The 10,696-nt window shown below is 51.9% G+C and overlaps 1 protein-coding gene across 7 annotated transcripts in view; it reads right to left on the bottom strand.

The window, feature by feature from the left end:
* Positions 1-356: 356 nt before the first annotated feature.
* PLCG1 (phospholipase C gamma 1) overlaps positions 357-10,696 on the bottom strand; it is a 97,293-nt gene continuing 86,953 nt past the window's right edge. For 4 of the 7 annotated variants that reach the window (XM_065565858.1, XM_065565859.1, XM_024105070.3 and 1 more), the window contains 5 exons: positions 7,170-7,284; positions 5,339-5,500; positions 4,137-4,225; positions 2,256-2,434; positions 357-967 (listed from right to left, as the gene is read on the bottom strand). In XM_065565858.1, coding sequence (XP_065421930.1) covers positions 925-967; positions 2,256-2,434; positions 4,137-4,225; positions 5,339-5,500; positions 7,170-7,284 — 588 coding nt within the window. In that variant the 3' untranslated portion in view covers positions 357-924. The remainder of the gene's footprint in view (positions 968-2,255; positions 2,435-4,136; positions 4,226-5,338; positions 5,501-7,169; positions 7,285-10,696) is intronic. The other 3 variants (XM_065565860.1, XM_024105071.3, XM_008168112.4) reach the window with 1 other exon arrangement.

The raw sequence follows: 10,696 nt of genomic DNA, 5'->3' as shown, positions 1-10,696 counted from the left end.
TTCTCTGGTGAGCCTCAGCCTTCTGCACTCCCATTTTCTTGCTACCCCTTCAGTTGGGAGTGCTCATGCAGGCCTCCGCGGGACACGTTCCCTACCTGACGTGCCGTTTGGGCGACAGAGAGCGATAACCCACAGTATTTCAGACCCCTTGCCTGAACTGTTTACAAGGCAACATGAAGGCAGGGAGAGCGAGCGAGCTCCAGGTCCGCCTGAAGGTGCAAGAGAGACTGCACGCAAAAACCACAGCTAGCTGCTGGCTTGAAACGCACTGAAGAGTGGCCACTAGGCCCTTTTCTGCTGTGGAGCATGAACTCGGCAGCTAGGGCAAACCTCGAGAAAGCGGAGACGTTACACACTTAACACTGACTTTTTTATTGTAACTTAAAGCTAGAGGGGCCTTGTAAACTTTGAGTTTCACTACTGGACCCAGAGGCAGAGGCTATACAGGTACTTTGATACAACAACAAAAGGACTGAGGTGCATCCTGCCTGGTTCTTAGAAAGTACCTCCCTATGGGGGCATGTAAAAGGAGGGAGAAGAGGCAGGTCACTCAAGGGAGTGGGAAACATTTACATCGAGTTAATGCTGTAAAAAGCTTCCCTACCAGCTTCTGAGCAGGGCTGGGATCTAGATTTCTCAGGATATAGGCTCAAAGGGAGTTTGTTTGATTATAGACACAGTTTTGTCTCCAGCCTTAATAGCTGACAGGCTATACACATTAATACACTTCATTATGGGCTTGGTAGTAGAAGGTGGTTGGGTGGTGAGTTTTTTTTAATTTCTCCACTCAAACACACACCAGCAGAGAAACTGGAAAAGCTGCCTGAAAGTAGGCCAAAGCAGTGACGTTTCCATAGAAACCAGTTCACAGCGTTCCGTGATAATCACAAGCACTAGAGGTGCTTTTCAGCAGGCGAAGTTGGGCTAGAGCCGGTTGTCCCCATTCACCCTGGTCCTTCGCAGTACCCTGCAGGGGAAGAGAGGAAAGGGGAGGGGCTTGAGATGAATTCTGCTGCAGAGACCTTAACAAGCAATTGTGCACTATTTATAACCCCAGTCATTGCAAGGTCACCCAACTCCAGCACTGGGCCTCAGGCTGGGCCGCTAAGCCCTTATGCATCCATCTCAGAACTGTTAGATAGAGCTGGCCGAAACGTGTGTTTTGGGGGTTGAGACACATTTCAGGTTTGAAATGTGGGCTGTGCCGCTGAATGAAACCCCTTTTACTGAAGTTTCTTGGCAAATAGAAAATTTTGTTTCAGAAACACCAAAACCTTCTGGTTCCCAAATGAAACATGAAACTGACGTTCTTGTCAGTTTCACGGCTGCCAGTCACTCAATGTCCGTTTCATGGAGCTGCTGCTGGGGCTCTGGTGCAGCCCCATAATGTGGACTGTCCAAGAACCTTGGCTTCCAAACTCCTGGCCCAGGAGGCTCCATGGGCTGTGTGACTCCTGAGCGGGGCAGCCTGAGCCAGCAGTCTGGAAGCCCTGATGTTCCCAGCCCCACAGCAGTCTGCATGGCTGGGCTTCCCCAAACCCTGTATGCCAGTCCCAGGAATTCCAGGCTCCCAGCTTTATGGAAAGGAGGCCTTAGAGACTCGAGTTAAGCCAGGGCTCTCAGAGCTTTCAGGTTCTCAGCTCCCAGCCAGGAGCCTGGCAGCTGGAGCATAGCCAGCCCTGAGAGCCCCAGCTCCTCCTCACTTAGTGTTAAATAGGGTGAGGACTTCCTTCCTGCCCCAGAGCGTGAATGGCAACCTGTGAGATACACACCTGTCTTGCAGGCCAGAACTCTGCAGATGAACCTTGCTCATCCACCCGTCAATATGAAATACAGGCGCTTTGCAGGTGCCTGACGCACCAGCGTGGGCGGAGAAGCGTGGGCAGGTGGGGAGTGTGCTGCAACAGCCTTGACACAGGGCCTACATTATGACCTCTCCATTGACCTCTCCATTATGACCTCTCCAGTGCCTCTCCATGAATGGTAGGATGTCCCCTGCCTTAGCTCTGCCACTAAACCAAACCCCTCACTGAGTCACACTGGACTCCTGGTAACTGTCTCCATGGGCTGTCGAGATCAGGGAGCTTACACTCAGACAGCGTCACAGGGAGACGATAAGGAAAACTGCCGACTAGGCAATAGAAGCTGCACTGATTAAAATCAAGGGTAGCTTGGATCCAAGGCCATGCTTGGTTTGCGTTATAGGAGCTCAAGGTAGAGAGAACAAATCCCTTTCCAAAACTCCACCGTGTTACCTTCGCTCTCGGCTGTCAAATTGGTCTGCTAGCTGCTCCCGGAAATCCTCAAATGGCTGTTGGTAGCGGGCGTCGAAGGACCCTTCCCGGACTCGGTTTGTCAGGAGCTGACTTGAAGGGTCACCTGTCCGTTCTCGGAGGGCTGAGGCACCGAAGAGGTTAATTTCTCCATTTTCCTGCTTGAATCAGAAACAAGGGGAAGTGATTTTTAAAGCACAGCACTGGGACTGCATGCACATTCTCTGCAAGGAACCAGAACTGTCTGTGTAGTTGTGCAAACACAAAGATGATGTGAACAAGTCAGATGTGCAAATGCACATGCAATTGTGCGCTGATGCTCTTTAGACGTCTGCCCCAATTTTAACAGACAAACACTAGCTTTAGGGCAAGATTTTGTTTTTTAAAAGACCTTCTGCTAGAAAGGGAATTACCAACCCTTCAGGCAAAAATTGTGCATGACAGAACTACATGAACCAGCCCAATTGAGATGAGATATCAGCCTCTCTCCCTCTCCTCTCCCCCAGAGGGAATAAGTTTAGAAACCAACATCTCCTGGGCCTGGAAGCTAGAACTATACCTGCTCAGACGGGAGCTTTAGAGTGAGGATCCAATGAAAACCAAGTGCAGCACAGGCAGGTGCGTTCAATCTTCATCCCCAGAGCTCTGCCTCACCCCACTGGGATAAACCCACCTCAGGCAATGCCCCAGAGGGGCCCACAATATGCCATGCTTGTCTCCTGAGCAGGGGCTGCCAGTTATTCCCAGCTGTGTGGTGGGTTTCTCACAGGGACCAGCTTGAAAGAACCAAGCTGGTTTGTTGTGAGAGACTAGGGGGATGTTCTGGGCTAACGAACAACAGCTCTGGAGTCTTTAGGATGGAGGCGGCCATTCAAAATCCCGCTTGTGTCACTGCGCAGCAGGCATGGGTGAGAAAGCAGTGGGCTCTTTAACGATCGCCAAGAGGTCAGGACCTCATCTTTAAGAGCCACCCAGGAGATAGCATCTCCAGCACGGAGGGCAGGTCAGTGCTGCCTCACAGCGGGCAGTGCCACGCCGCTTCCTGGAGCGCCAAGCTGTTCAACAGAGGTCTCTCCTCCAAGCACAGACCAGACGTACCCTGGCTTAGATGGGAGATCTGATGAGCTGGGAAGCTCAGGTTGTGAAGTAAGATTAGTAAGGTGGTGAGGAAACAATGAATTACAGTCTCACTTAGAGTGTGTGTACACTGCAGTCAAAGGTGTGAATGCAGCATGGGCAGACAAACCCGAGCTAGCTTTGATCTAACTAGCCCAAGTGACAAGAGCAGTGAAGAGGTGGCTAGCTGCTTGAGTACATAATGAGGGTGAGGGGTGGCCTTGTACATCTGTGCTGCTGCGGTTTCACTGCTGCTATCAGAGCTAGCTAGATCAAAGCTAGCTCAGGTACCTCTCCTCGTGCTGCAGTCACATCTCTCATTGCACTGCAGATATACCCTAAGGCTGGGTCTACACTACCCGCCTGAATCGGCGGGTAGAAATCGACCTCTCGGGGGATCGATTTTTCGCGTCCCGATGGGACACGACAATCGATCCCCGAATCAACGCTCTTACTCCACCAGCTGAGGTGGGAGTAAGCGCAGTCGACGGGAAGCTGCAGAGGTCGATTTTGCCGCCGTCCCTACAGCGGGGTAAGTCGGCTGCGATACGTCGAATTCAGCTACGCTATTCGTGTAGCTGAATTTGCGTATCTTAAATCGACCCCCCCCCGTAGTGTAGATGTAGCCTTAGTCATCAGGGGAGCTCAAAGCCCTCTGGACCAGTCAACCCTTGGTTTCTAAGCCCATCAGTGTATCTGCTCTCCTGTGTTACAGAGAAGGACAACATTCAAGTGGACCAGCCTTACCTTGCCAGGGAAGATCTCTATTTTAACAAGCAGGGAGGCCAACTCCAGGTTCTCGCTGTAGTTGTTCTTCAACGGCACAGCTCTGTACCCTGATACAAAGAGAGCACAACCGTTACCGAGGGAAACCCAGGGGAGGGCTGGCTAACAGGGGCCATGCACAGCACAAGCAGAGCCTCATGCACACGGCCACCCCCAACCGTACACACACCTGCTTGCTCTAATCAGCACAAAGCAGACGGGGCATTTCTAACACACCCCTGTGCAGAGGAGCCAGAACAACGTCTGTGCCCACTTAATCCTTAGGTTGAGGCTGTCAATGAAGCTTGCGTGGTGTACAGACTTCATGCTGGCCCCTCGACATAGGAGGTGAAATTCATCTATTTTAGGGCCAGAAGGGACTGGTCTGACCTTCTAGTGTGACCTGCATAGCACAGACCAGAGGCCCTTACCCCATATTTCCTGCATCAAGCCCATAATTTTTGTCTGAATTACAGCATCCCTTGTAGAAAGGCACCCCGTCTGGATTTAAAGATTGCAAGGGATGGAGAGTCTACCATGTCGCTAGTTACATGGTTCCAATGGGTAAATACCTCTGTTAAATGTCCACCTTATTTCTAGTCTGAAGGTGCCTAACTTCAGCTTCCAGCCAGTGGATCTCTTTAGGCATTTTCCTGCCAGATTAAAAAGCTGCCTACAATCGGAAAAACTCTTCCCCATTTCAAGCCCTGTGAGCATGACCCAAGACAACGATGGGTGCTTGTTGCACCCAGGCCACAGAAGTAAATTGAAGGGATGCAGGGCCTCACCCTTCCCCCAGTGCCCTCCTGAACCCAGAAACCAAATAACCGTTACATCCCTAAAGGGAGCGGCGCACCAGCAGAGCCCTCCACACAGTATGCAGTTAGGAGGCTAGGAGAGCAAAGCTCCATCTGTTGGTTTCATCCCACTTGCAACAGAATCCTAGTGGTTTCCTACGTAGGAGGGTTTGAATGCAACCCAGGAAGCGGGTGAGTTGATGGACCTGGAGCAAGGACCGCTGGCCTACGCCATCCCCAGAAGGTGACTAGGAGACTTAGGGACAGAGGGGATGTGAGCCCTGTGTTCTGCCATGCTGCTGACCCACCCTGAGACAGGTCCTCCCCACACAAAGTCTACGCAACAGCGGGAAGGACACACACACGAGTGCAGACACCCAACTTTACCTGTCTTCAGGCCTTTCACTGGGAACGTGGCCTGCGCCAAGAAATTCTCGTCACTGAACATGTCCTCCTCATACACCACGAAGCGCAGGAAGGCGAAGTCGGGGTTGCTGACCTGGAAATTGAAGGACTTCTGGGGCCAGAGGGGGTTCAGGCCATTGTCCGCTATTTAAAAGCACAATCAATCAATCAAATACCAGCCCCAACATTCCCTTTGCTGCAGTATGGAGCTTCCCCACGGCTTCTCCCCGTTTGATTTCTCAGAAAAATTTACTTGAAGTCTGGCTCATTTAGTGTCTGGAGTGAACGCTGGCAACTGCTCCCTTCCAGAAATCTTGTTTCCTTTGGCACCTACAGATCTAACAACAATTGTCCAGGAGCTCTGGGCTTTGAGCTCTCTATTTGTACAGCACCTAGCGCAACATCAATCTGCTCACTCAGGCAGCTCAGCGTTATAAACCTCAGAGAGGGAAACTGAGGCACAGACAGCTCAAGTGACTTGCCCCATTTCATGCCTCAAGTCCATGGCACAACAGGGAGTGAACCCAGGACAGTGGACACCCACTCCCCTGCCGTAACAGTTAAACCAACATTCCTTCACACCTCCGACGGTATGGCACGAAGTTCAAAACCCTGCCACTGTGCCTTGGAGTGAGACTGAGTCCCGCAAACTTGCCATTCACCCCTCAGTTCTACATTAGCTACAAATGGCAAATCATTCAAAGAGTCTCCGAGCCGCCCAGCATGCTTTGAGGTGAGGAAGAATTCTTGTAACTCTTGCCTCAGGAGAACAAGCGCCTGCAATGTGGCATGGTTACACTCTTTGAAGGGACAATGTCAACTGGAATTCTTTAATATTGGCCCCTTTAAAAAAAAAAAAAAAGATATCCATTTTCTGACAGTGCCCCCCCCCCCCCCGCACCCTTTAAATAGCAAGTACTAGAATTAAAAGATATCCCTTCAAAGGGAACACAGATAAGGATTTCTGCTCCTCTGATGGAGGTTTCTTCAGATCTTTTCAGCCAGAGGGGAAAGTGACTAGCGGCAAATTTCACCCCAGCTGTCTATAGAGGGGAAAACCATGAAAATGACTATCCCCAAAGTGCTGTCAAATACACAGAGGAAACATATTGAAACAACAGAGAAATTGTGTGTGTGGGGAGGGTTTGCTAGCTTCTTTCATTTACAGTCTTGGTCTCTAGAGGAACTGTGGTGTTTGCAGGTGGAAATGTGCTTCTCACATTGACATGTCCCCCATTAGCACTGAGCTCACACCATGCAGTACCGGAATAGAGCCCCTGCTTGGCTCAGTGAAGCTTTGAGCTATTTGCAGGGTGTGCAACGCTGCTCACCACATCAAACGGCGCCCACAGTACATTCAGGACTAATGTTTAGCATGAGCACGAGGCTTCCCAAGCCTCTCACTGGCCCCATGCCTGGAGGCTCAAGGGTGAGAGCCGCAATAAAGTGTGTGTGTGTGTGTGGGGGGGGGGGGGGGGGGGCGGGGGCAGAGGCAGCTAACATGAGGCAAGATCCTGGCGAAGAGCAGCGGGTCTATGTACAGACTGTGGAGAAGTCTAGCCTAGCTCCTGTTAAAACTACGAAGTGCTGGGTCTTCACGAGGAATTTCCCTCGTGTTCGCTAACACAGTATTTTCCCCTAGTGAAGATGCCTGCCCAAGTGTCAGATCACACACCAGGATCAATGGGAAGGGAAACCGTTTACAAACAGGGTGAAGCACATTCTATCAGGGGCTCCTGTTTCGCAAGCACAAACTGCGCCTGAGATTTTTTGCGCCCGTGGCTCCATTGGGAAAGCCAACCCCGGTACTCACCCACGATCTCCGTCTTCTGTTTGGCATTGTCGTACTCCGCTCCAGACACCTCGACCTCCACAAACGGGCAAACGATCCCCCTCCCGTTTTTGGGAAGATGGCGTGCCCCAAGGATCTAGAAAAAGGAAGAAAGAATTTGTGGTATTGATGAGAATGGAAAATTGCCTTCTGACCTGTGAATTTTCTAACACCCACCCTGTCTGACAATCTGTACTGCAGGGTGCTCCCCCTCCCCCTGCAAGCAGAACGAGGATTGACAGCCAGCCCAGCAGCAGGACCACCCTCTGCAGAATCCCAGAATGACAGCTTCCAAAGCTGAACATTATTAACTGCATATACCACTATGTCACCTACCATGGGAACCTGTAACAGAGCCCTAGGCAATAGACCAATATTCCCTTATGCAAACATGCATGTTCCATGCTAATGTGGGAAAACAGAGGACAGAAGCATCAACTTCAATTCTAGAAGTGAATCCTTCTCCAGGTGGGCCAGACTGTCAGGGCCGGCTCTAGGATTTTTGCCGCCCAAAGCAAAAACAATTTTGGCCGTCCCCACCCCCTGGTTATTTAATTACCCCACCCCCGGCCCCGCCTCAACTCCGCCCCTTCCCCAAATCCCCAGCCCTGCCTCCTTCCCCCAGGCTCTCAAGCCTAGGAGGGAGGGGGAGAAGTGGCGCCGCACCACGGCCACTCGGAGTCTCCCCCTCCCTCCCAGGTTTGAGAGCCTGGGAGGGAGGAGGAGACTCCAAGTGGCTGCAGCGCGGGCACCGCTTCTCCCCCTCCCTCCCAGGCGCCCAAGCCTGGGAGGGAGGGGGAGCAGCGGCACGCGAAACGGCCGCTCGGGATCTCCCCCTCCCTCCCAGGTTTGAGAGCCTGGGAGGGAGGACGAGTAGCGGCGCGCGAATCAGCTGTTTCGCACGCCGTGGCAGCAGCAGCTGAGGTGAGCTAGGGCGGCCGGGGCACATTTTTAGGGGCGGCATTCTGGCGCCGGCCATGCCGCCCCTAAAAATGTGCCACCCCAAGCACCAGCTTGTTTTGCTGGTGCCTAGAGCCGGCCCTGCAGACTGTCAAACAGGGAAGGTATTAGAAGGAAAATTCACAAGTAAGAAGGAATTTTTCCTCTCTTCTCCCTCACCCCCCTGTTCGACATGCTGCATTGTGGGATGCGCTAAGTAGTTCTCAACCCTAGGCTGGGAGGATTAAAACTATGTGCTGAGCCTGGATTACTACTGGGGATGCACATTCAGAAGTACCCTGCTCCTGAAGCCGAAGCCGAAGAAGAAAGGACATCACCCTTGTAGTGTTTTGTGAACGCTGATGGCCATGTAGCTGCCGGACAGATTTCTTTATGTGAAGAACCAGACCTTTCTGCCCAAGAGGTCGCTGAACCCCTTGGGGAGTGGACTCTACTGCTGTCTGGTGGACTCACTCCAGAGGCTCTATCGGCTTCGACAATATATGCCTTAATCCTTTTTTGTAGTGGAGGAGTTAGAGGCCTCCTTCTCTTTGACACGGATACAAGATGAAAAGTGATGTGGACCTCCGATATGGCTCCATGTGCTTGAGGAAGATTTTGAGTGCTCTCCTGACCTCCAATATAGGCCATTCAATCTCCTAGGGATACTTAGTATTGGGGCAGAAAGACAGCAATCTGGGGGAAACTTGGGGGTTCTCCAGTGGAGTGGCCCTTGCTCCAGGCTGGTTGTCCAGTGCTGCCCTGCCTCCAACCCACAGGGAGAGGGGCACAGTACGACTGTCTGACATGGAGGGGGTAGGAATAAATGGACTGATGTGGAGTGGGGCGAGAACTACTCTGTTCCCTTGCACATCCCTGAACAGCAGAATCAGCCCTATTGCCAGTCCAGAAGACATATCCATTACACACACTGGGGAGAATGTGGCACAAAGGCTAAAGTCACGGAGAGAGCCATGGACACAACCCAAGGTTCCCGCCTCCCAGCCCCATTCACTGAACCCACACATCCTTCCTTTTTCATTCAACTGCTTGGTTTTATTCCGTATTAGCTAATTCAGAACCACCAGCTTGGAGTGGATGACCAAGGCCCCCTTACTGGGGAGGCCATCCTGCCTTACCGGTACAGAAAGATGCTACAATTGAAGGCAACCTTTCCCCAGTGCACCTGGCCTGTACAGCAGTAACTATCCTCCAGGAAGGGGAACTCCTTTTAGACCCCACATGGCGTCAGGGGGTCTTTGCTAGGGAATGATGTAATATTATTATAGCCAAATCCTTAAGGACAAAGGACACGTTGTCAGATGCCTTCACCCTGTAATAGGCCATCATGAGCTCAGGCAGCACTCAGGGAGGGATACCATTGGGGAAGCCAATCCTGAGGTGACCCCGCCTTCCCTGTGAATCGATCTCTCACTGGCTTTGAGGGACAGTAGACCTGGTAACTCTCGTGGGCATCAAACCCTCAGGGACCCAGCTTTTCTTCAGCCCCAAGGGGAATCCTCTCACTACCATGAAATGCCTGAGAAAGTGCAATTGGTACCACCTCTTACCCTCAACATGTCTGATCCCTACTGGGCCTCAGACTTGCCCCAGGGAGTAGCTGGGCCAGTGAGTTAACAGTCGCCACTCTGTGCCTCAGTTTCCCCACCTACAATGGGGATAACGATACCGACCTCCTTCATAAAATGTTTTGAGAGCTAGTTAAGGAAAGCGCCACAGTATGTGGAACAGGGGGTATTACTGCAGACAGGTCACTGCACTTCCAGGAGGGCTGCCTATGCTAGCATCAGGCTGCCGTTAAGAGAGCAGGGCCCCAATGGAGTCAATAGCAAAATCTCATTGACTGATTTCAGTGGGGCCAGGATTACACCCCAGCTGTTAAAACCACTAGGGCGTGTTACTGCAACACTTCGCTGGAAGGCAGCTGGGATTTAGCCCTAAATTCTTTGAGTCCCTGCTCTTGGAGAAGCTGCCTCTCCCCCCCACCGAGCAGTACCCTGGCAGTAGAGATCAGCTGAGCCCTCCCTTGAGCTTTGTTAACCTTCCGGTCGCTCTGCGAAGCTAGTCTACTTCTCCAGGCTCCCAGGGGGGCTTCAACTGAGGGGAAGGGAAAAGCTTGCTTCGGGTTGCTTGGGAAAGATCTTTATATCTGGGGGAATCGGTTCATGTCTTGCACTACCATTTTCACAGGCCTGGAGCAAGGGGTCATTGTGTTTTAAATCAACCTTAATGAACCACCTGTGAGAGCATCACTTTGGCTGCAAGCCATGTGCACGCGCATGCGTTTTCCCTCCCTCACATACACTTATCATTAAAGCCGAAATCACACTGGTGATTGGACAGCAGCTGTCTTAGGAGTATGTGGTCCTGCAGGGGCAGAGCACCACCTGCTGGTGACAGAAGATGGTCATTTTTCTCTTCCCTGGCAGTTCCAGGGGGTGCTTCTCCTCTTCTAGCTTATGCTTCCAAGCAAATTCCTGCCACTAGATTCAAGGCAGCATACCACATCTGGGCTTGGTTCTGGCTCAAGAGTTGCTGCCCAAATCCAA

Source organism: Chrysemys picta, chromosome 13 (genome assembly GCF_011386835.1).
Source record: "Chrysemys picta bellii isolate R12L10 chromosome 13, ASM1138683v2, whole genome shotgun sequence".
NCBI lineage: Eukaryota > Metazoa > Chordata > Testudines > Emydidae > Chrysemys > Chrysemys picta.
The sequence above is the reverse complement of the archived record's forward strand: the minus strand, read 5'-3'. Positions and strand labels throughout refer to the sequence as shown.